This window comes from Toxorhynchites rutilus, chromosome 2 (assembly GCF_029784135.1).
Source record: "Toxorhynchites rutilus septentrionalis strain SRP chromosome 2, ASM2978413v1, whole genome shotgun sequence".
Taxonomy (NCBI): Eukaryota; Metazoa; Arthropoda; class Insecta; order Diptera; family Culicidae; genus Toxorhynchites; species Toxorhynchites rutilus.
The window spans coordinates 81084364-81111901 of NC_073745.1; the positions used below are offsets into that span (position 1 = coordinate 81084364).

At 38.6% G+C, this 27538-nt stretch overlaps 1 protein-coding gene across 7 annotated transcripts in view; it reads right to left on the reverse strand.

Annotated features, from left to right (window-relative positions):
* LOC129765809 (5-hydroxytryptamine receptor-like) overlaps nt 1–27538 on the reverse strand; it is a 489787-nt gene that overhangs the window by 82533 nt on the left and 379716 nt on the right. For 6 of the 7 annotated variants that reach the window (XM_055766243.1, XM_055766242.1, XM_055766241.1 and 3 more), the window contains one exon: nt 24905–25202. In XM_055766243.1, coding sequence (XP_055622218.1) covers nt 24905–25202 — 298 coding nt within the window. Of the gene's footprint in view, nt 1–24055; nt 24092–24904; nt 25203–27538 lie in introns of all 7 variants that reach the window. The other variant, XM_055766245.1, reaches the window with a different exon arrangement.

Here is a 27538-nt window from a genome sequence, read left to right on the forward strand (position 1 = left end):
TAGGATTGCGTTTTATCACATTAAAATCCATTTCGAGTTTCGAACAAAGATCAATTTCGCTAGCGCAAACATCAAATGGACTAACAGCACCTGTCACTATGTAATTCTAGAACATATGGGAATTTAATTTTCCGAATTTTCCCTTTTTCCTTCAGAGTTTTCTGAAAATTTTCAATTGTCATGTTTGGTTGGAATATTTTTGGTTGAAATATGTGTGATATTTTTATGGAACCACCTCTCCATTCCAGAGGAGGGAGGGGTGACATACCATTATAGAAACATTTATTATACCCAAAAACCCTCACATCCCAAATTGTGCTTGATTAGCTTTCGAGTTATGCAGAAATTTGTGTTTCATTTGTATGACAACCCACCCTTAGAGAGCGGGAGGAGTATCTAACCACCATAGAAATATTTACTGCATCCTAAAACCTCCACATGCCAAATTTGGTTTCGTTTGCTTGATTAATTCTTGAGTAATTCAGAAATTTGTGTTTCATTTGTTTCCTTTCATTTGAGGTAAACACTTTTAAAATGCCCAAGAAAAGGCAATATTCTGAAGAAAGCCTAAATTATGAATGGATCCATATGATGACAGTAAACTCAAGCAATGATAAATGCGACATATACTTGAAAATTCGAATGTTTTCATTCAAAAATGGTGATTTCTCAAACCGGACAAACCATGATCATAATTCCTTTTTAAGGACAATCGTTAAAAAACATAAAATTTTTAATAATTTCAACACCTTATGATAGTATTAGCAACTAGAGACTTGGGGCTTTTTCAACAAACTCAAACTTTGCAATTTTTTTAATGAAGAAAAATCGCGGTGACCTAGCCCGACTATCCCACGGATAATCGGGGCTCTACTGTATATTCCATCTGATCATCTTTAGAAAGGTTGATGACCTTCAAAGGATAATTTTATCTTGGGAACATTAAATTGACGTTCATGACTTCCAGTCGGACGTCTATCTGCTCTAATAATAATTGTGTGGATCTCACTAAGCATATATTCCAATGCCGTCAGTTCACTGAAATTCTTCGCATACCGTTTCATGATTAGGTAGGATGTTGATAATCATTTGCTGCGATACCGATTGTTCCAACAGTATGCATTCGACAATATGAAGACTGAATACCTGAAATTTCAGATTCAACCAAGCAAATCTGCGGTCGAAGCAGTATGTACACTTAAGAGATACTAAATTTGCAACGAAAAACGTAACCACACAGAATTGAATTAATCAAATATGTTATCCGTTTTATCTACAAAATAAGAAAAGGTCTGAAATTGAAACGAATTCGAAAGGTGTTTCGTAAAGTCACTAATTGAATTGAATTAATTATAAATCTGGAGGAAAATGTGAATGTTCAGAATTATTGGAATCAAAAAATTATATGAAGATGTGTCCAATACACGACCGTATTGTTGACGTAGAACTACGCTGTTATTTTATGTAAGTCGCTTGTTAATAACTTCGGATATTATTTTATAATGCTGTGAAATTTTAGAAATGACTGTTTAGTAGAATTATCGCCCTGAATTTTTTTTTATTGTGGAATCGGTTGATGATAATTGAATGATGATTCATTCTTGCCCTCACTGAACAATAGAATAGCTGATCGTATGTCGCAATTTGTTTCATGTACTTGCATTGAAACTTTATCTCGAACGCTATGACTAAATAAATGAAAAAAAACTTGTTCTGTTAATCTCAACAACCTCGAAAAGAGTAGCATTGCTTTATTATGATCAAGATTAGCGCAAATGCAATCATAGTTGAAAGTAGTTTTGCGACTGGCACGCGAACCCAAATAACTTATAACACTCCAGCACGACATTCAAGATGCTTGGTATTCCCCAAATATTTTTTGGCGCACAACCTTAACGCCTGCTTCGCCATACCGTCAGTTCAATGCATTGAATGCAATGTCAAAGGCGCCAACGAAGCTTTTATGATGACGGAAAACAAACAACCAAGCAGTTAACTGCTTGAAAAAAGACTGAATTTGCCTCAGCAGAGATTCATTACTAATACCCTAACGTAAATATTTCCCTCCCGCACTATTTGGAGATGGAGACGTTTTCATTTAAACGATTTCGCGAGATTACCATATATTTAGTTTTACTTATGTTTAATTTCAATTGTTTATACATCAACCATCTACTTAAAGAATGTATATCTCCATTCAAATGTAAAACGACCTGATCTAAATCATTAGCTGCAATGAATAACACAGTATCATCTGCAAAAAGATTGATATCACAAAATCGTAAAACTCTTCGCATGTCATTGATATACATAATAAATAAAAGGGGCCCTAATACACTTCCCAGAGGTACTCCAAGATTATTCCCTAGGGGATTCGAAGTTGTATCATTAAAAATAGTCCGTTGAGTTCTGTCATTTAAATAGCTTTCGAACCATTTATATGCAGTACTCATAAATCCAAAGCGCTTGATCGTGTTCAACAACAAGGGCCTAGAAATGGTTTCGAAAGCGCATTTTAGATCCAAAAAAACAGCAATGATATCCTCTTTGCACTCTAGTTTCTCTTTCCATTTTGCTAATACCAAGTTCAATGCGGTTTCACAGGAATGACCTTCCCGATATCCCGATTGTTCTGGTATTAGCAAAGCATTGCAATTTAAATATTCCAGCAGCTGGCCTTTAACGACTACTTCTAATATTTTCTCTAGCGTGTGCAACATATTGATGGGACGAAACTTTTCGGCTTTAATCGTTCCAGCAACCTTTTGAATTGGAACTATTAAAGATTCCTTCCACACCTTAGGCACATGCCCAGTTAGCAAAGATTCATTAATAACTCTAGCATTGACATTATCCACTCCAGCCGTTTTTCCTAAAAAAAAAGCAAATATTTCTAAGTTCATTTAATGTAATTGGGTGAAAACTTTCAAATCTACAACTACTGTTAACCGGTTGTTTTATTTCATCAGGTTCATCAACCAATTCAATGGACTGATTGATCAATGAAACACTATTGACAAAATAATCGTTAAACTTAGATGCTATAGCCTGTTCAGACTGTTCAAGTGTGCCATTAAAAGTTATGGACCACGGTTTGCTATTACTAGGTTTTAATAAAGATTTCAAAATTTCCCATAACTCCTCGCTGTTGCTTTGATGCAGATCAATCTTCCTCTGAATATATTCACAACGAGTTTTCTTTTTTTTTTTTTTTTTCCCAAAATATATTTTTTATTAAGGCACATGTGGCGTTAGCCTGACGGGGCCGGGAGTCCAATATTTTGACAAATTTTGTCTTACAACTATGTTAGTAATATGTAACCGATTACTCGCGGTTGGCTCGAGGTTAGTATTACAAGTGTTCTCATAATTGGTATGTTGCAGTCTTCGATGCTCTATACGTGTGCCCGACACGGGCTACTTCCTATTGGGATGCAGCTAAGAGCAACTTTGAGCAACAAAGAGTTTTCTTAATCGATTGTGAATATATATTGCGCGCGTTTGTGTACATATTCCAATGATTTCCATCATTTGTTCTACAAAATTTCTTGTACCATTTGTCTCTCTCACGTTTAAGGTGTAAAAGATCCAAATTGTACCAGCTGTTCGAGTTTTTCATAGGAACAAATTTTTGCGTAACAAGCCGATTTAGTCTTTCAAGGTATTAGTTAGAACAGCTGATGATTCATCTAAATTACCGACCTCGAATGGAAAATCCAGGCTTCTCACTACGAGATTCGAAATAGCATGCTTCGAATATTTCCTCCAGCACTTTAATTTCATAACATCTTCGTTTACCACGGGATTATCTACAATATTGATAATTAAAGTCTCATGATCGGTTATTTTCAAATTGGTATCCGTGACTGTGTAAATAGTATCAAAATTGGAATAAACATGATCAATTAAAGTTTTACTGTGCCTGGAAATGCGCGTAAATTCATGTACTGTTTGTTTCAAATTAAAGAAATCGGATACACGCTTCAAATGGTTCGAATTGTAGTCATCACGCCAATTAATATTGAAATCACCAGCTAATATATTCAATTTGCTAGCGTCAAGGAACATTTCAAGCCAGTTTTCTAAAATTTCAACAAAACGCAAGTCGCTTGAGCTGGGACTATGATACAAAACACCAAAATTACCCATCTTCATGCCATGTTCAACTGTAATGCCCAAGAACCAGTTACTATCAACAACTTCGTTGAGGCGAAGATTGAATTGAACTGATTCTCTGACATAAATAGCAACATCGCCAGTGTGCCTAGAATGTGATAAATACGCAGCAACATTATATCCCGGAATACTATACTGATCAAATGATTCTATTTGGATTCCTCGAGTCGAGAAGACGCACCACGCTAGATATGGGGTACAGACTAGGGGGCGTTGCTGATTAATGGTCAGCTGCATCCCAAAAGGAAGTATCCCGTGTCGGGCACAGGTACAGAGCATTGGAGACAGCAACATTACAATTACGAAAACACTTGTAATACTAACCTCGAGCCGACCGCGAGTAATCGGTTACATATTACTAACATAGTTATAAGGCAATCATTGTCGAAATATTGAACTCCCGGCCCCGTCAGGTTGACGCCATATGAGCCTTAATAAAAATATATATTATATATATAAAAAAAAAAATGATTCTATTTCAACAATGTGTGTTTCAGACAAGAGGACTGGAAATGGACGCTTTTCCTCAACAATCTGACGTAACGCTACGTAGTTTGTTGACAGTCCCGCAATATTCAAATACAAAATATAATATTGGTTCACAATTCTTCTGGAACCTGGTTGCTATTAATTGAAATGCAAGCTGATTTTTTTCAAATCAAAAAGTCTCTGATATACTAAACATTCAGAGCTAAATGCGGCATGATTGACGTCCAAATTCAATTTCCGTTCTTTATTCATTTTCAAACAATTAACACATTTCAACACAGTTGACTTGCATTCAGATGTTTTGTTTTTCTGACTACACCTTGAGCACGTTTCAAAATTTTGTTTGCAATCCGTGCTCTTGTGTCCAAATTCTCCACATTTGAAGCATCTTAATACATTAATCGTAGGAACTACGGAGCACCGATCGAACCCCACATTTACTTTTTTCGCGTTCAATAAACAGTTATATGTGTCAACATCTACTTCAACTACAGCAGTAAACTTATTGTAGGTGAAGCGTGGATTTTCGTACACATTTAAAACCTTTACATCTTTTATTTCGATGCCTTCATTCTGACTTCGGAGGTTATCAATGAAAACATCGGAGAAATGCTGAGCGCTCATGCCCACAATTTTTAATCTGGGCACCGATATGGGAACAACAGCACTATACTTCTCATCCAAATTGCTTTCGATGTCATTTTTCACATTGTCTATATTAGCTCCAGTTGCACACTCAACAATGATGGAGCCATTTCTGAAATTACTAATTTTGTGTGTTCTTGGATCTAATTTTGTCTTCAAATGTTTCCGAGTATCCTCGCAAGCTTGTTTGGACTCTTTAGGCTTGATTACAATAACCGGATGAGTCTTACGATTACTTTGCATGATACTAGTACTATTACTATAACCCATTATCTTATTGTTGTTAGAAGTGTTCGCACTTTCAACAACACCCGCAAAACTTATTTTATTTTGATGTACATTATCATCATCATTATTTTGAAATTTTCGTTTCTTACGTTTCGGAATATTCTGGTGCGATTCAGAATGAACTGTACCAGGTTCAATGAGCAAGTCATTCTTTGCAGCTAAATTAGTTTGCGCGTTAATTGTTAAAATAGAACTAGTCATAGATTCCAATTTCTCACAAATCAATTTTTCAAGAGACCCATTTACATCTTGTCTCAATTCTTCCATACCGCACTTTAACGCGCTGTCTATCTGAGCAGCGATCTGATCTCGCATGCCCGTAAGCGAGTCACAGAGTGAAGATAATTTCATCACCTCTTTTTCTATCTTACGCACATCCGAAATAACATCGCTCTGCTCACCACAACCTTGGTCCGATAGACAGTCATTGCAATTGAACAATACATTTACATTCTCCGTGATAAGCTTTGCCGTTGCTTTAGTAAGCGAAGTACAGCGGTAGTGGAACACACCGCTACACTTCCCGATACAGCAAACCGGCAAATCGCTTATTACAATCCCCAATTTACACAGAGAACATTCCATTGTCAATTCCAATACAGATTAAAGCGGGACACTATTACACAACACAACGAACACCATACAGAAAAGAGAAGTAAAAACAATACCGCCACAGCTGCTATATGAGAAAAATAACACGCTGGGGCGAACGAGAAAAATTGAAATAAACAAGAATCAGCTGATGTGCCAGCTGTTCCTCTACTTAGCCTGATAAAAATATACAACGGGCACGCGATCGAAATATTCTTTCGCTGCACACAACAGTATTTCACACGTAATTTTTTTTCAACAATCATAGCACAAAGTACACTTGTATGTCTACCATGATCACAGAAAAAAAATATGAATATCCATGTTTCGATGGCTTGAACCAACTAAATCAATGTACTGGAAAAAAAGGTAATGAAGATGGTCGAGTTTCGAGCGACATAGCATGCGCTGCCATAACTATTTCGCAAATAGTGACGTCAGTCGTTGTGTTTATCTTCGATTGCCCACCGCATCCATGTAAAAAAACTATTTTCAGGAATTAATTTATCAATTAAAAACGTACATTTTTGTAGAGCTTCCGCTGAATATGAGGCTAATGTGACAGCGTGGAGTGAATATTTGTGAAATCATGTCAAAAAAGACGGATAAAAGTGATATTTCCATGTGCCATTTTCACTCCCCCACGTTCATAGAAACGAACGAAGTTTCATTATTTTACCGTTATGAAGTTGATGAAGTAGATAATCGGCCTTATTCTGCGCGGCGTGTGAGGTGAGATGACAATTGTCACTTATGTCACGCGATTTCACCAGGCGTATGCCGTGAGAAATCTCACTTGAATGAACTCTCACTTTATTCCCGCTCTCAAATATACGTGACGATTGTCACATGAACTGGGATTTCTAGGTGACAATCGTCGACATGTCTTGAGGTGTCGACAGTGCATGAAAACAAATGAAAAATTGAAGAGGAATAATAAGTGTTTTTTGGGTCGTATAGAATCGATAGTAATGGTATTATATGTATCAATAAATTCAATTTATCTTCAATTTTCACAGTACGAGAGACAAATTGCAAGTGGTTTGTTTTTTTTTTTGTTGTGAAAGCGGTAGTGAGTCTGTTATTCCTCAATTGGACGAATAAGCACACCGAAATTATTTTCATTTCATGAAATCTATTTATTTTCTCTAAAATATATCTATCACATGGATCTTGTGTTTCATCTATCTATCCGCGAGTCATCGTCACCGAACTGCATATCCATTTCAGGAGCCGTGGTATATGCCCGAGCCGGAGCCAGAGCAACAATTTAACACTGAGAGTGCAGAGAGCAGCAGCAACTACGACCAAAACAAACAAAAATGCTAAACTTTACAGGATGCAATCAACTGTTTCACCAAATCTAAATCAAATACCTGCAAATTCGGCAGAATGTCCTGATACACTAACAACAGGCCAGGTTAAATCAGATCTATAGATACGGTACTGACTGCAGCAAAACAAATATCTGACCTCTCTGAGCGAAACAAATAAAATTCTGGGATGCCAGATGTTTTTTCTCAAATATATGCGATAAAAATTTGAAATATTTGTAAATATGTGCTAATGTCTGACATACTGGCCAGCTTCGTTTATCATATGGAATCAATAATGTTTTGTCACTATTTTAAATAGCCTGCAGCAGGAATAAAAGGTTGTGATAAAAGTTAAATGTCTGCAAATTCGTGAACACATGTGCGAATGTGGCATCTTTGATCAGATTTGGCAACCAGCAGAATGAACGCCTTGTCACTTGCTGTTCATCCTCTCACATACATCAAATGAACCTCTCACGGCATCCGAAACGACTGTAGGAATAGAGTGAGGAGAGTTGCGTGATGGTGATGTGACAATTGTCATCTCACCTCACACACCGCGTAGAATCAGGCCGAATAATCGCCAATTAATCAAAATTTTACCAAAAATGTGACTGTTTTCTAAAACTAAGCATACGATTGCTCTCTGGACCTTTTTACCACATGAATAATCGAAATATACCACGATATAATTGTCATCTGTTAAAAAACAACCAGTTGAATGATTTCATGAGAATTTTGGCTCTAATTATCATGCAATCGTGAGTACTTTCAACATTGTTTTATTTCGTCCATATTGAATGCAAATAATTACGACACGATATTTTGCTTGCCAGTACAAATACACTTCGCCTACTGCTTCACCTCTATATGTACCTCATTGCAACTAAATATACACACACTTATCTCCGTTATGCGCTCTTTTCAACAGAAGCCCTTTCTGTTAATATTGCCGGTCTAGATTAGCTTAGCTGCCATCCTTGGTGGAGAGAGTTTTGCTACCGTCATGCGAAACTAAATCACAGACCAAATTCCAGAATATTTATTTTCTTGGTGAGCCGACGATAGCCTAGCTTGATGATTCCCCACACAATTGTGTAGCTCAGAACCTTAATGTACTGGCGTCAGTTTGATGCAATGATTGCAATGCCAGAGACATCAGCGAATGAATAACTTGGTCGCGTCCACAGCTCAACCCGAAACGAAGACATATGATGACGCAAAACAAGGAAGAACAAGCGATGTTCATTGCTTTGAAAACAGAACGAGACTGAAAGTTTGCCTCAGCGTGATCCACTGTTTATACTCTAGGCAAATATTCCCATTTGTTTTTTCTTCCTTTCCTTTTTTTCACGGAGACTTTTAATCTTACGATTTCCCCGTCGTTGCTTATCGATAAGTTGCTCGTTATTGACAGCTCTGTACTGGAAAGCACACAAATCAGCAGAACAAATGTAGGGGAAAATGGAAACGCTCAAAGTTTTCAGGAATTTTAACCATTTATACACCAGGGGATTGTGATGTATAGAACATTAAACAAATCTTATGGAATTTTCGATTCGTTTGGTATGTAAATCGCCAAAATCCGTTCGCGGCAAAAATAGTTATTAACGTTAACTTTATTTCATAAAAACGTGACCTGTTTTCTGATTTGGCACCCTTAATGAAAGACGTAGTTCTACGTCAAAAAACCATATTCATCAGACCTGTCTGTTCAGTCATAAAACCGGGGCGAAGGTGGGAAGGAATCCTATGCTACGTAAGACATTTAATATATGCTGTAAAGAAATTGAATTGTTATTAATGAGTACCAAACGGCGACAAAGCATCGTAGAGCCTAGCTCCAGAACAAAAGGAAAGGGAGGGGTGGAGAGTTGGAAAATTCGCTTTTGACCAGTCGTCATGGCCCCTACATATTATTTAACAGCATGGGTGGTTCAAATACTGTAAGATGATATGTAGGAGTTCTCATTCACAAAATTCGCGTTCCTCCCATAAACGAGAAACGACTATACCTGTACCTGGCGTCTCCATCGAATTCACAAATTCAATTATAAAGTGAAAGGCGTCTCCATCCGATTTTAAAATTTGAATTAAGTGTTGAAGAAAAACCAAGTTGCACTATTAGTTAATTAAGTTAGCATAAGTTAGAATAATAGTTTGACAACTGAGTGCAAAGGTATTGAGAATTAGAGTTTAATTTACGTGAGAGCTACTTCAGCCAAACCGATATAGTGGTTCTCAGATTTTCATGAAAAATGGTAATTTTGTTCCTCATCGCAAAATATAAGACCCGTATTTGCATAGCTCGAGAACTGAAATGAAATTTGACCGACCAAGCGACCAAGGCCAAGCCGTCGTGTCACTCAGGGCTGATGAAGAGCAAACTGACTGCAGATGATGCGTCACTCCTTAGAAATACGCTGCCGATATGTGACACTCCAAAAGGATAGAAGTTGGCGAACATTCAATCTTTCGCGCACTGTCTTCAGTCTTCTGTGCTGGTTTTTTTTCCGATATACGAGAGTTTGTTCAGGGAACATCTTAATTATTCTAGAATTGTTCCAACTTATTATTTTCACATATTTACATTGTTTCATAATAAATATGATACCAACGAAGTTAGCCTTAGTTATAGGGGCTGAAATAATAGAAACAAAATGCATTAGATCACCATGCGTCATTGTGCGCTCACAATGGATCTATGTGCGCTCGGAACCAACAACCAGAAGGTACAATAGCGCCCGTTCGAACTCAGCCAAAGTCCAGGAGTAGAAGGACGAGGAGGCAAAGCACTCGGTACCTATTTGCTAGCCAGTGCCAGAGCGGAAATGCTTGTTATTTTACATGATGTATTGGCTCCGATAAATATTGTCAGCCACTCAGTGGTTATTTATTATCGATATATTAGCAGGAGTGGGGGGGAGGGGTTGGGGGTTATTGTACGAGGCTTGACCACAAACAAGCAGATTCAACCGGCTACCCATCCCATGACCGTGAGGTATGGGTTTCCAACGTAATGAATTATGTTACGTTTGAACGTGTGATTAACGGCCTGCTGAATACTGTCATCGATCATTATCTGTGAATTTGAATCACACAATTAGTGGGGTAATTTGGCTATCACCAACAGCGTCCTATAATCAGATATTATCGAGGGTTTATGTTACAATATGTCTTACCGATTCCATGAAATCGTAGCTTATCGATGGCAACATTGAGTGAAAATGAAAAGGTGCCACGCAATCTGCTACTCATCATTAGTGAAACTGTTCACAAGCGCTAGGCGTGATTGAGGTGGGGCGTGAAAAAAAAGTAACATGAACGCAGCCATTTCCAGGAATCATCTTTCCGAGCAGCTGACATTGAATGAACGCAATTATAACTTTGTCTATACCTTACTTCCGCCTTCACATCCAAAACGAGTGTTTCACTTGGTAAAAGTACAGAAAGCGAATGTTAAAGTTGTGACTAAAGATTCTCACTGATAGTGGTCAGAGAAAACTGCAGCACCAAATGGAGCTTGCTTTAATTCCTCCATTCAGGGACTCTACTCCCCCCCCCCCCCCCTAATGAACGACCCTTTCTCTTAACGAGAGGAACTTTCTTCGACAGAGCAGATGAAAAAAGTTGCCTTTCCAATTATCCTCGGAGAAGCAAAAATAGAATGGTTGCAAGTGGGAAAGTATATGAGCCATTGAGTTGGCGGAGAAGGTTTGGGGAGCACTGCTGTTGCTCTTTGCTCGTTGAAATGTTGGACATTTTTAATTGATGCTTCCTTATTGTATTGCAGCATATTTCCTTCAAGTGGAAAATGCCAAACTGGAATGGTTTCTTGGTTTGAAAAGCAAACGCGATACTCCTGAAATCACTCTTTAAATTTATTGTGAACTAGCTGACCCGACAAACTTCGTCCCGCCCAGAATTTATTTTTTGTTATCACATTCACGTTTTCTTACTAAGCGCACCCTCATGGGTCCAATCGCAGAACTGTTCATGGATTGACATTCTAATCTACCCTTTAAAATTACCTTTTGCTCTAAAATTCCTAGTACTTCTACCAAAACTCGTCATTATAATATTAGATCATTTTCAGACACAATTCTCGTACAAGATTTTACAACCACTTGCAAATAACATGTTTCTCCGTTACATGCAACAAATGTTTGATACAGAAAATATTATAGAATAAGGATAGCCCTAAATCGAACAATTCCTTTCTCGAGTTTTGCTCTCATCAACACATCCGGTGATCCATTTTTATTTATATAGATAGAAGAAGATATAGGAGTGCGTTTTATCACATTAAAATCCATTTCCACTTTCGAACGAACATCAATTTCGTTAGCGCAAACATCAAATGGACTAACAACGCTTGTCAATATGTAATTGTAGAACAATTACATTCAATTCGCATGAATTTTCCCATTTTCCTTCAGAGTTTTCCAAAAATTTTCAACTGTTATGTTTGGTTAAAATATGTGTATTATTTTTATGGGACCCCCTCTCTATTCCGGAGGAGGAAGGTGTCATACCATCATAGAAACATTTCTCGTACCCAAAAACCCTCACATCCCAAATTTGGCTCCATTTGCTTGAATAGTTCTCGAATTATGCAGAAGTTTGTGTTTCATTTGTATGGTAGTCTCCCCTTAGAGAGGGAGAGGAGTGTCGAGCCACCATAGAAACGTTTATTGATCCCTAAAACCTCTATGCCAAGTATCATTCCATTTGCTTGATTAGTTCTCGAGTTATTCAGCCTCCCTGTAGAGAGGGAGAGGAGTGTCAAACCACCTTAGAAACGTTTATTGCCTCTTAAAACCTCCACATGCCAGATTTGGTTTTGTTTGCTTGATTAGTTATTGAGTTATGCAGAGATTTATGCTATGGCAGCCTACCCTTAGAGAGGGAGAGGAGTGTCTATTCACCATAGAAACGTTTTGTGCCCACTAAAACCTTCACATGACAAATTTGGCTTCGTTTTCTTGATAAGTTCTCGAGTTATACAGAAATTTGTGTTTCATTTGTATGGCAGCCCCCCTTAGAGAGGGGGGAGGGGTGTCTAACTACCCTAAAACCTCCACATGACACATTTGGTTCCGTTTGCTTGATTAATTCCCGAGTAATGCAGAAATTTGTATTTCATTTGTATGGCAGCCCCCCCACCCTAGGAGAGGGGGGGGGGGGAGATGTCTCGAACTATCATAAGAACATATATTCTCGTTCATGTTCTTCTTTATCCTCTTAGAAAACTTTATCCTTCTTTATCCTCTTAGAAAACACTTTCCAACTTCATGTTATGATGAGGTGTAATATTATCACGCTTTTTCAAAACAGCACTGGCAGCTATATGGATAGCGTGGTCGTGTGAAATAGCTTTGCATTCCAGCCGGCCTTGGTTCGATACCCATTGACGTCGTATGGACTTTTTTTTTGACACAATCCCAAATGAAATGAGAAAAGAAAACAAAAAAAGAGATGTCTGCTCGCATACATACAAACCAGTTTTAGGCTTTTAAAACAGCTCATTGTTTGCGCATTTGACGCTCCAGCACATGAAATTGCATTATTTCTGCCATAGATGAAATATTTTCAGCCAGCGCTAGTTTGGGTGTAGCGTCAAGGATGGCCCACAGGTTTTCAATTGGGTTAAGATCCGGGCTTGGTGGGGGCCATTCAAGGGGTTTGATACCGGTAAAATGACTTTGTTACCTTGGCCGTGTGTTTCGTATCGTTATCCTGTTGAAAGACGAAGCGCTCTTCGGGGCCTGTCTTGTTGAGGGTGACCTCGCGACTGTCACGCTGGAAGTTGAAGTACGGCTCTCATAATCCCGTCATAATTCCGTTAATCTTAACCAAGCTGGCCACCCCATTCCAAGAAAAACACCTTCACACCATCACCCCCGTGCTTGTCTTTTGGATGTGACGTTCTTGCCGCTCTTCGCCTGGCTTGCGACACACACGAACCCACCTCTTCCGATAAGAAAGCTGGAATTTGGATTCATCTGTCCACAGCACCATTTTCTAGTATTCCTTCGGCTTGTCAGCGAGCCTCTTGGCGAATTTGATCCATTTGGCCTTGTTCGCCTTGCTAACGAAAGTCTGTTTCAACGCCATCCTGCTGCTGAACGCATGCGCTCCGATGCGACGACGGACAGTCCTATGCGAAACCGAAAGCTGAAGCTCTTCTTGGATCTGCCGAATGGTAGCTTTCGGATATTTTTTTAATTTCTCGAATGGTCTTCTTGTCTGTTCTGGAATCTGTTTTGGGTTTTCTTCCTCTGCCTGGCGATCCACCACCGATCCGAACGTCTTATGCTTCTTAAGGATTTTTCCGACCGCTGTCTTGCTGATGATTCGCCGTTCTTGAAATATCGAACGACCAATGTTCGGATGCACAAAGGATTCGTTTTTGAAATAACTGCCTTCTCCATTATTCACAACTTCACCAAGTAGTGCTCCAGAGACAACCCAGTTGCTTCTAAACGTCAAAATACTCAAAACATAAACAATCGAGGGGTCTCACGATGGAAACATATCGGAAATATATCGATTTTCACAGTGGGCATTTTATTTTGTTATTGTTTTTATTTGAATACAAATTGTTTTTAAAGGATAAACTTTTATTTTTCTCAGTGCTACATGAATGAAACTAAAAAAGAAAATAATAAATAAGATTTTGATAATGATTATGACATGTTTTATTTTTGACGTGGGACTACGTCTAACCGGAATATATGGGGGGTAAAATGAAAACATAAACACTGAACATGCAGGAAAAAATGCAAGATTTCGAATGCTTATAACTCGAACATTTTCTACTGGATCGGAAAGATGTTTGCATCAATTGATAGGGAATATTTCTACGCATCTATCGCAATGATTAAAATGTCATTTTTCATTAGATAAATAATTGAATAACTGTAAAATGTTAAGCGTTATCTAAACGCCCTAACTGCCTCGTTTTGATTGGCCCGATTTACGGTTTCCCCAACACAGACTTCAAAACCAAGCAGCGTTGGGGAAATCGGAATTGAAAATACATGAAAGTAGGGGGACTTTTGTTCTCTCCGAAATATGTTCCCTAACACAGACTTCAAAACCAAGCAGCATTGGCGAAATCGACATTGCAAATATATGACAGTAGGGGCAGCTTTTGTTCCCACCGAAATGCGTTTCCCTAATGCAGACTTCAAGTCCAAGGAGCGTGGGAAAGTTAGCATTGCTAATACATGCAATTCGGGGACATTTTTGTTCCGACTGAAATGTGTTTCCCTACCACAGACTTCAAATCCATGGAGCGAGGGAAAATTGGCATTGCTAATACATGCAAGTCGAGGGCAATTTGTTCCGACTAAAATATGTTTCCCCAACACAGGCTTCAGAAACAAGGTGTCCAGGGAAATTGGGATTGCAAATTCATGCAGGTCGGGAGTATTTTTGTTCCGACTGAAATCTGATTACCTATAAAGACTTCTAAACCAAGGTGTCTGGGGAAATCGCCATTGCAAATACATGCAAACTGCAATCAATACATACAAATGGTTACTAAGCTAAGATAGTCCCACGTCAACCTTGCGGTTATATCATAGATATAACCCACCCATTTTTATTGACGTGGGACTTCGTCTAACCGGAGTTTATGGGGGTGAAATGAAAACCTTATCACAGAACATGAAATGAAAGATTCCGAATGCTTACAACTCGAACATTTCTTAATAGATTGGAAAGATGTTTGCATCAATTGATAATAAATATTTCTATGCGTATATCAGAATTTAAAAAAATGTCATTTTCCATGAGATAAACGATAAAAAAATTTGTAAAATTTCAAACGCTATCTAAACGCCTGAATTGCCAAGTTTTGATTGGCCCGATTGACGTTTTCCCCAACACAGACTTCAAAATCAATGTGCCTGGGGAAATCCGCTTTTCAAATATACATGCAAGTAGGGGGTATTTTTGTTCCCACCGAGCTTTGCTTCCCTAACATGGACTTCAAAATCAATGTGCCCGGGGGAATCCGCTTTGCAAATACTTGCAAGTAGAGGTAGTTTTGATCACATCAAAATGTGTTTCCCGAACACGGACTTCAAAATCAATGTGCCTGAGGGAATCCGCTTTGTCAATGCATTCAAGTCGGGGGTATTTTTGTTCCCACCGAAATGTGTTTTCCTAAGATGGATTTCAAAGCAAAGGAGCCCTGATGGAATCCGCATTGCATATATATACAAGCTGCGAGTACTTTTGTACTCGCTTGTATCTGTGCAGACCGGAATATGTTTCCCTAAAATGTATCTAAACTAAGATAGTACTTCTAAACTAAGAAGCCTGGGAAAATCGTCATTTCAAATTCTAGAGGTGAATGAACTTTTGTGGTTCGACAACTACGTAAACATGAGAGATGCAATAATTTCAGAGGGAAATGTTAAATACAATGATCGTTTAACAATTCTTCCGTTCACATAAAGGGTGTGTCACATCAAATTGCATCACGGAAAAAACGCTGTAGAAATTTAATTTTTAGGAATTATATCTTCAGCTTTTGCTTATAATCAGGTAAGAGTGTATAGATCACGTTGGCCATGCTTCACTGTCAATTTTTCGTTAATTTGGAAAAATGTCGTCGAACGAAAAAGAGCGTCGTGAATTAATCCTGTGCACTCATTTCGAGAATCCGGAGTTGTCACATCGGGACATCGGTAAGATGCTGGGAATCGTCCAATCCACGGTCAGCAGAGTACTAAAACGATACTTCGAGAACCTAACCATCGACCGGAAGGTGAAGAACGGCAAAAATGGATGCTCCGTCAGTGAAAAAGATCACAAGCGCGTAGTTAAGCAGTTTAGACGTGATACGAGAAGTTCGGTCCGGGATGTCGCCAATAAGCTGAATTTGTCAAGTTCATTCGTCCAGCGGACCAAGCAGCGGGAGGGCCTGCGTACATACAAGGTTCAGAAAGCTCCTAACCGCGACGAAAGGCAAAACACGGTGGGGAAGACGCGAGCCCGGAAGCTGTACACCGAAATGCTGACGAAGCCAGTGATCGCTCGAACGTTGAAGTGATAACACGCTTTTATTGGAAGACCACAAAAAGCCTTTGTAGCACATTCAGTGCACCTATTTGAACAATAAGCGGAATCTATTCATTGAATAGATAAAAGGAAAATGAATAAAGCTCGTAAGAATACAGTGAAAATAGCTTTCTCGAGCGGTATTAAGGCACCTGGCCATCTAGATGTGATCCGTTTTACGGCAAATGCTCTTAAGGTTCCAGCCTCAGAAGTGCACTCGATCTACAAGGATGAATACGACCGTTGTTTCTATATCAAGTTTCTCGACGAGCCAGATTTTGAGCGTTTTGTCTCTGGAATCGAAGAAGAATACCCGTTCGAATATAATGATGGAGGAAGAACAGTTGTGCGACTGGAGGTGGCGAGCCGACTCTTCAGATATGTAAGAATCTTTAATTTACCCCCCGAAACCGATGATAAGGACATCGCCGCTGTGCTTAGCCAATTTGGCGCAATACGACAACATGTGCGTGAAAGGTATCCAACAAGCTACGATTACACAGTGTACAGTGGAATACGCGGCGTTCACATGAAATAGCCAAAGAAATTCCGGCTAGTTTATACATTGAACACTTCAAGGCACGTGTATTCTACGAGGGATTAAAGAACAGGTGCTTCCATTGTAAGATGGAAGGTCATCTCAAGGCCGAGTGTCCAAAAGCAGCCAGTTTCAATCCAGCTACAAATACTGCTTCGTATAGTGCTATGGTTGCGGGTGCAGTTGCGAACAACTCAAAAAGCTTAAACAATAGTTCTCCACAACTGAACATGACACCACTACCATTGGAAAACAACAGAAAATCTTCGAACATTAACAATGAACCTGAGGACCACAGTAAATCGACCGGTTCAGCTTCAAGCGTGTTACCAGCAGATGGAAGCAAGGAGGGTAAGGAAGAGAGCATGGAGTTTTCTAAACAGCCATCGACCGAACGAGAAAATCCGATTGAAAAACAATCACCAGAAAGAGGACGCTGTCGGACCAAAACAACGAACGATGCACAAAAGATGGAGAACCTGCTCTCGCAGCTATCTCGTAGAGAGAGATCACGGAGTCTGCATACAGGTAAAGGGAAACGAAATCATACATAGATCGAATTTGTGTGTATTTAAGAAACGAATTGTTATAAACTCATGCCATTTGTTCGTAATCTTGCCACAATCAACTTGAACGCCATCAGCTCTCCTGTAAAAAGGTCGCTTCTCAAGGACTTTATTTGGAAATATGATTTGGACATAATATTTTTGCAAGAATTAGCTTTCGAAAATTTTTCCTTTTTGACCACTCATACTGCGATTGTCAACATAAGTGAAGACGGGAAGGGTACAGGGATAGTTCTGCGCAATAATTTAGTATTTTCTAACGTTATGTTAAACGTGAATGGACGAATCTCTTCCGTTACCATAGATTCGACCAATTATATTAATGTTTATGCCCATTCAGGAAGTGGGTTCAAGAAGGATAGAGAAATTTTATTCACTGAAGATATTCTAATCCACTTGGCTCACGGCAAAGAAAATGTCCTTGTTGGCGACTTTAATTGCGTGCTAACCGCGGATGATATGACTGGTTCAGGAAATAATTTTTCCGCTGGCTTGAAGAATTTAACCGATTCTCTTGAATTAAAAGACGTAGAAAAATTTATTCTGAAGAAACAAACTATTTTCACTTTTGTTAGAGGCGCATCAAAGTCTCGTATTGATCGATTTTATGCTTCGTTGGAATTCATAAAAAATGTTCAAAGTGTTAAAACAATTCCGCTATCGTTCTCCGATCACCACAGTGTGATTTTGAAGGTTTCTATTTGTCAAAATCAAAGTATAGTTTGTTCAGGTCGAGGATATTGGAAACTGAACCCACATTTTTTAAATGATGAAGATGTTATGCAGAGATTTGTGGAAATGATTAATCGGTTGAAAACACGGAACTCGTACAACAATCTGAACCTTTGGTGGAATAAGGATTTTAAATCTGGTGTTAAAAAATTCTTTAAAAACGAGTCGTTTGTGCGAAATTATGAAATAAATAGAGAGAAGAACTTTTACTACAGTTGCTTGAATGAACTGTTTATTGAACAAAAACAAAATAGATCGGTTGACGGCGAAATGAAAATAGTTAAATTAAAACTGATGGAAATAGAACAGAGGAAACTATTGTTTTATAGATATACTATAAACAGTCGCAATATACTGGAGGATGAAAAACTAAGCTTATTTCAAATCTCAGATAGAATAAAAAAATCAACAACTTCGAATGCTTCGACCCTAAAAATAAATGGTGTCCTAACATCGGACCCACGAATTTTGAAAAACGCGATATTTGAATATTATTCTGATATTTACAAAAAACAAATTGATTCAGATTCAAATGCTCAAAACGTTTTAAACTATGTAAATAAGCAACAATGCAACAATTTGGTTAAACCTATAGAGTTGTCAGAACTTGACATTGTTATTAAAAATGCAACGAAAAATTCTGCGCCAGGACCGGATGGACTGACATACGTTTTCTATAAAAAATGTTATGATGTACTTAAAGACGATCTTCTGGTTCTTTTTAACAAATACTTTTCTCAGGGTGAATATCCAGCTCAACCGTTTTCTGAAGGAATCATAACGTTGGTGCCTAAAAAAGGTGATACCCACGATCTGAACAATCGTCGTCCTATAAGTATGATTAATACGGACTGCAAATTGTTCACAAAAAATTTATGGACAAGATTGCAACCTTTATTGAGTAAGCTCATTGGTGCTGGCCAATCGGCATGTATTACAGAGAAATCGTGTATTAATAACCTACGTACCTTGAGAAATGTTGTATTGAAAGCTAAACAATCTAAACACTTCAAAGTAATGCTTCTGAGTATTGATCTAGAAAAAGCATTCGATCGTGTAGATCATGATTTTTTATGGAAGGTTCTTGAGAAATTCAAATTTCCTGAAATGTTTGTTTTTTAGACAGTTTACAAACATTTCAGGAAATTTGAATTTCTCAAGAACCTTCCATAAAAAATCATGATCTACAAAACTTTACAAAAACGCTACCTCAAAGGTATTATTTAATGGATTTTTGACAAACTCTTTTAAAATAGAAAGTTCTGTCAGGCAAGGTTGTCCCCTAAGCATGGCTCTATTTTGTTTATACATAGAACCGTTGATACGTATGCTCCACGACGCTGTTGATGGCTGTCTGATTAGTAACTACTTTGTCAAGGTAGTTGCGTACGCGGATGACATCAACGTTCTAATTAGAAATAATCACGAGTTCGACAAGGTTTTAGAACTAGTCAACTACTTTAGTATTTATGCTAAAATAAAGTTGAACATTGTTAAATCACAATTTTTGAGGTTTAGCAATTGTAGTTCAGGACCACATTTGATTAAGGAGGTTGACGGACTCAAAATTCTTGGAGTTAAGTTTCATAAGAATTTCAACTTGACAGTTGACAGTAATTACAACGATCTCATAGCTAAACTGAATTATTCAATTTCAATGAATTGCAGAAGGAATTTAAACCTCTTCCAAAAAACAGTCATTTTAAACACGTTAATACTGTCAAAACTCTGGTATACAGCACAAATTTATCCACCGAACAACAAGCATATCGCTCAAATCAGACAAATTTGTTTTAGATTCTTATGGAAAGGACAATTCTATAGTGTTGCCAAAAATCAACTCTATCTCCCAGTTTATAAAGGAGGGTTATCCTTAGAAGATGTCGAGTGCAAAGCAAAAAGCCTCTTCATAAAAAATGTACTGTATTCGAAAAAAAATCCAAATCTGAATATCGACGATTTTATACTGAATCAAATGCATAACAGCAATGTCACTAGAAACACAAGAGAATGGCTGAAGATTGCAGACAAATTAAAACAGCAACGAACATTAAACTCAACTAAGTTAATATATTGGGATCTGATCAATGAATTAAACATTGTGCCTAGAATTCAAAGCGATTTGCCAAATGTAGATTGGGAAACGATATTGCGAAATATAAGTAAAAATTTTCTGTCAACATCCGCTAAAACATCATTGTTTGTTATCTTGAATGATTTGGTTCCAACTAAAAGTAAAATGTTCAGACATAGAATTGCTGGTATTTCCGATTCAAATTGTGAGGCGTGTGGCGCGTGCGATACAATGCAACATCGAATTGAGACGTGTGGCTTCGCAAGTAATGTCTGGAATTGGGTAGCAATGATTATTCGTACTCGAATGAAAATAAGAATAAATAGTCCTGATGAAATTTTATCCTTACATATTGGCGATAGAGATTGTAAAAGCAAAGCTGCATTGTGGCTCACAGTAGAAGCGATGGCGTTCAATCTAACGAATTTTGAGAACATTGGCATTGAAAGTCTAAAAAATTTTAAAAACTTTATTCGTGAAGAACAATGGAACCGGAGACAAGCATTTGATGTTCATTTTAGAACATATTTAAATATTTGTTAAAAAAACCATTCTGTTAGCAATAAAAAAAGGTTTTGGATGTGAGTGACTGTATAAATGGATGCATGTGTGGGTAAGTGTGAATGAGAGTGTACTTGGTTTTATGTTATTGTAAATAATCCTGAGGTTGCCGCAGGTAAACGGCATTTGCTAACCTTAGGTTTAAGTTAGGATAGTACTTTAGTTAATTAGTAAGATCTTTGATTCACGGATATTATTGTTAAACTGACAACTGTAAAAGATAATATCAATAAAGGAAAAAGAAGTTCATTGTAAAAAAAAAGCCACTTTGCCTGGTAATGGACGACGAAACCTACGTCAAAGGGGACTTTCGTCAGCTTCCGGGCCTGTTGTTCTTCTCCGCAGAGGACAAATTCAGCGTTCCGGAGGAGATTCGCAAGCAGAAACTATCCAAGTTTGCCAAAAAGTACATGGTGTGGCAAGCGATCTGCTCTTGCGGAAAGCGGAGCGCCCCCTTCGTGATGACCGGCACGGTAAACGGGCAGGTTTACCTTAAGGAGTGCCTACAGAAGCGCTTACTACCACTATTGAAGCAGCACGAGGGCCCGACCATCTTCTGGCCGGATCTCGCTTCGTGCCACTATTCAAAGGACGTGTTGGAGTGGTACGAAGCCAACGGGGTCACCTTCGTGCCAAAGGAAATGAACCCGCCCAACGCGCCGGAGCTTCGCCCAATAGAGAAATATTGGGCGATTATGAAGCAGGCCCTCCGGAAGAACCCAAAATTTGTCAAATCGGAGGCGGACTTCAAGAGAACATGGATTTCTGTTCATGAAAAACTACAACCTGACGTTGTACAGAACCTTATGGACGGGGTAAAGAGGAAGGTGCGAGCATACGGGCTTGGGCTCGAAGTATGAATAAAAAGAAAATGCCAAAAGTTGTTTAATAGTTTTTATTTTACTGTCTAAAATTTTCAAAAGGATCGGTCTACTGGGCGAATTTCTACAGCGTTTTTTCCGTGATGCAATTTTATGTGACACACCCTTTATTTTGGTGAATTTAGGTATCATATCAACCGTAAAAGGACGTTCATCAAATTTACTTGTAACGAAGAACATAATCTATTACAATGCATGAATTAATCTTACATGGCAACTTTTCAAACTTTTTACTTACAAAGTGAATATGTTGAATTCGAAAATTGTTTCATTCAATCGATAATTTAATCAATATAATACAAATGCTCACTAAGACAACGGTAGTCCCACGTCAACCTTGCGGTTATATCATAGATATAACCCACCTTTTTTTAAGTAGAAAAATGAAAGGAACTAAATAAAATTGAGTGGGTACTATATTTTGTCAATCACTGTATATATTTGTGAATGATAAATAGTATGATTTTGACTATCGCTTTAGAATTTATATTTTTGATCTGTGTAGAAGCGTGCACCCGTGGCCGAGTGGTTAGCGTCCCACACTATCATGCCGGGTGTTCGGGTTCGATTCCCGTTCTGGTTGGGGGATTTTTCGTCAAAGAAAATTCTTCCGGCTTGCACTGTGGTCACGCGTATTCTAGAGCTTGCCACTTTAGAGTACATTCAAGGCGTGTTATTCGGCATAGAAATCTCAACCAAGTATTAATGAACGACGCTAGTTAATGAATACGTTGAGACGGCAAAAGTTCCACAGGGAACGTTAACGCCATTCAAGAAGAAGAAGAAGCGTGAGAAAATGTTTAATGGTCGGTAATGTATTCACTGTTTATACAAATGGAACCAATTTTCAGAAATTAGTTTTTCTCGTGTTGCTGAAAACTAGTTAGGAAAAATATCTACATTCCTGGACCGAAGACACAAAAGAAGACACAGAATTGACACAGAATTGTCACCAAGAACTAGAGATGATAAAAAATGCATTTGATTTATTAGTTGCATTATGTACATCTTTTTTTCGATCGTCCACTTAAGTTGGTTAACTGTTCTCCCAAAAAGCAAAACATGCACGCGCATAACCTAGCATAAATAAACCAGAAGAAGGAAAAACCATAAAATGTCACAAAACCCCCACTGCCGATGTTCGCCACCATCTGTAGAACAAATGTGATCCCAGCGTGTTAAATCCGAATCACATTACTCCCAGGATCCCAGCATTCTGCATCGCTAATGCAGCAAAATGGGGGCATTTTGTCCCGGGCCTGATTTGGAAAACGAAAACATCACGAATTGACCTAATGTCCTAATGTCCTAGCACTGATTTGGGGTTGCTTGGGATTTATTGGCTGAATGGGTGGCAGAGTGGGAAAAACGGGAAACATGATTGCGGATGATTTTCTACACCGGGATGTGGTTTTTGTTGAATCAACTCTAGTTTGTTCGTTAACGGGCTCCGATTTCTAGTGTCAATCTGTGGTATTTGGCGCTTTAGGGGGTTCGGTGGTGAGGATGACAAGCAGGAGAGGAGCAAGACGATGTGAGAATGACAAGCTGCAGCGGTATGAGTCACAAGCTAACAAATGCTGTGGATGTGTTTTGGGGACGGGTTGTTGATTGGAGTGGTTTTGTGGATATTGGATTTTGCCTGGCGGGTCCCCAATGCGTATATATTGTTTGATTTGCCAGGGAAAAACACTCTCGGGAAGGACGTTGAATCTATCGTGATTTGATTTTGGCTTCAACATTGGGAGGGATCAAATTCCCGGAACCCATTGATATCCGGTTCTTGGGCTGCTAAGATCTACGATACTACAATTCTACTAACTCTAAACGTGACGATGGCCAAACAAACCTGAACACCTTGACGATCAGCGATGGTGTGTATTGGTGAAATTAAACGAACATAAACTGATTCGAGGGCTCTTAAATTACCACACACGTGACAACGGTTTAATTTGGAGTCCGATTAGGAATGAAAATTAAACATAAAAAACAAGCAAAAAAGTATTCACATTTTGAACTCGGGAAACAAAAGTTCGTAGCTATGGATGACCGACATGATGAAATACACGTGTGGGAACGCAAAGTTATGAAACGGAAACCAAAATACTAACGAAAATACTTACTAAACTTTTTGGTATCAATTGCACAATTGTTTTGCCCTGTTTATGTACGAAATTATAGAGAGTAGAAAAGAAATAGAATTTCGTTCTTGAAAAGAGCAGAGTTGATGGAAGCCTAACGACGAGAGTGTTATATATATTTTATTTATAAGATAGTTAAATAGTTATATTTCACACATAAATACAAACACTCATCAAGAAATATATGTCAGTGTTACAGTAAGGGGTAGAGAACAGTTATATTTTCACCAACAGAAAACAAAACGAAAACAAACGAGAAACATGCAGCAAGAAAGGACACTCCTGAAAGGCAGGTAAGATAGTCGAGAAAGTTAGGATAAAAACGGGAGGGAAAGTTTTTCGCCATATCATTATACGTTTTATTTTGTTCGAAGATAGCGAAGATGGCGGATATAGAGTGGTAATATCGGTTGGTCGAGAGGTAAGGATGAAATGGATGAATCCTATTGGCATTTATTAGGTATTTTTTGTTTTTACGTGAAGGGAAATGGGAAACTTTATCGAGGGTGGAATTGAATTCGTTCGACCAGTTCGGATGCTGCGGATGGTGGATGTCGGAAGGGAAGGATTTGTTTTTGCTCTGGTGGCAAAAACGTTCGACCCTGGGGATGTGGAATGTTTGGGAATGTTTGCTGGGAGTTTGAAACAGAACTTAAATTTTGACAGGACACACAGCTGGGGGGTGAGGGGTGAACGTTTCAATAAACAGCTTGAAAAACTTTGTTTTTGTACTTTAAGAAAAACGAGACAACGAGAGACGAAGTACACATAGGACTTAGAACGGGGGGAATAGCACGTATATAACGTGCGGTTTTTCTGGGGCTGAATTACCTGCTGCCTCCGACGTATTCTTTTCCTTGCCGCGAGAAATATCCTCCAGTATAGAAACAGTATTACCAACAGAGGAACATAAAAACTGGAAGCCGTGGCGAATATCTGGTATCCCACGTCCTGGGACACGATACACTGGAGATCCTCGTATACTCTCGTTTCCCACATGGGATCCTTCCAGCCCAGAAGGGGTGCGATCGACACCAGCACCGATAAGGTCCAGATGACGATTATCATGTAACCTATCCGCCGGGCTGTCCGCTGGTGGGCGTAATCGATGTTCGTTACGGCCCAGTATCTGAAAAAGAAACAAGTGAAACATTTGATGAGAGTTAAGTCAGTTAGATGTATAATGTATATTACAGTCACCCCAGTATTATGGGTCAGTCGATGGTTTATATTAGGTTTATTATTATTTGCACAGAGTTTACAAATTTTACAGGAAACAAAAAAAAAAAACAACTTGTTGAATAAGTCAGTTATCGAACAACTGAACCTGAATGTGCGATTTGTAGTAATTTTAGTAGACCCAGGTTTATTTTTATGCGGTTTTGACGTAGGACTACGTCTTTCATATATATACCGGGATGTAAAATCAAAGTTTCGAAAACGCCGAAAACAAAGCGTTACGCCGGAGACCGAGATTTTAATCGTTAATAGCTCCTCAACAACCGAACGAAATGGTATGATAAACACTTCATTTGAAAAATAAAATGTCTACGCGTTATATACTTGTTACTTTTCCATCCAAAAACTTGTTTCAATAGCCTTAAAATTGCTTTCAAAACCGGTTATTGAAATCACCAATCGGTATATAAGCGAGCACCGCTCGGAAACCCACTCAGTTCTAATTGAACAGCGATTGGAGCATGTTGTCACTGTTGTGGTGAAGCTAACTTCGTTTATCATGAAAGCGCTGATGAACGGTGTCACCAAGAGCCGGTTTGTGCACCTTAGGCCAGAAGGGAATCCATCAGCAGGAGAGCGATGCCACGGTTCCGCTTGAAACATCGGAGAAACCGCCACACACACATACACGCGCGGAACCCTCGTTCCTATCATCGTTGCTGAAAAATAATCTGCCAGTTCCCCTGGGAATTGAAAAATACACTCATGTGAAAGGGTTTATTTTAATGTTTTCTATCCATATAACACTGCAACCAAATGCATTTGTGATTTTGTGATTTTCAATCAATCGCAATTAACAGGAAAGCTTCTGAATATTATTTTTCCCCATCAGTAGAAAACTATCGTATCCAATATTGGATGCATAACATGAAAAACGGAAAATGTTTCACATCGCGAAAATCATTTAATTTTCGAGCGATTATTTGCTTTCTACTCATATAATGCTGCGACCAAATACATTTCGTTTTGGATTTTTCAATCAAGCGCGATCAACCTAAGACCACGTCTTTCGGCAATTTATTAGAGGTGCAATGACTCTTGAGGAATTCCCGCTCTACGCGCACTGGCAAACGATGTTTACTCAACAATTTCTCAAACGAGAAATGGGTGTTGTGAGAAAGGATTAGCAAACGCAAAAACGACAAACGGGAGAAAGAGATGTTTGGAGGTTGAATGAATTTGGCAGAAAACATCTTCATTTTATCTTTCAAATAATGTGATTATCATACCACTTCGTTTTGCCAGAAAGAGATTATTAACACTCAAAGGAGGAATCGAGTCCTCCGAGGAAATACCCAGCGCAAATTAGAGTCGACTATCGATTGCGGCATTCGTACACAAATAATTTTATAATGCAGCTTTCATCAAAGCGATTTCTTCGAAATGATGAAATATCCACTATCACAAATTTTGTATTTTCCATTATCAAATACATAGCCAATGGCGCCCATCGGTATCGGATTATCATCGACACCACTATGGTCGCTAAATATTCCTTTCAGTTTGGCCTGCAGAAAACTTTTCTAAACTCTAATCCATCAAATCTGGCGTCCCTGAAAAGGGTCCTTGATTATATGCTAAGGTAATAGCACGCTCTCCTCGGATTCGACGGGCCAGCTGGATGTCTTTGGGCGTGATATGACGCGTTTTGCGTGAATAGCATACAAATTGGTATCTTCGAATACGCCTCCTGCAGTGCCATGACCGCGGAACTTTGGAAGCGCCAGTCGGTTTGAAGTCCTGGGCAATTCCACGAATCGAACGCTGCAAAGGTAGCTTGCAGATCAGCAATTCGGTCGACTTCTAATAGCGACGAATTTCACGCGAAGAGATGGTATCGATGTGGCTTCTTCACACTTCCTGCGGCTGGTGCGCTTATCCGAGCTGCTTTACCACCGAAAGACTAACGAGTTGTCTGCTTGGTCCCAAATAAACGAGTCCTCACAGTGCGAGAGTAGAGTAAGAAATGAACGAAAGCAAAGGAAGCTTCATATTATAAACCATTACAGTATGAAATGCAAATCCCACCTCTTATGTCCGTAGCTTAGCCTGAGAGAGTAATGAATAACATCGAAGTAAGTACAGATCGGACTCGATTATATATAGTCGACCATTGTTTTTCAAAATTTTTTTTCAATTCCTATACGTAATAGATTCTCAAGAAAACAATTTTTTCATTAATGTATGAATGTCAAACATTAATAAAAAAATAGCTTTTTTGTGATT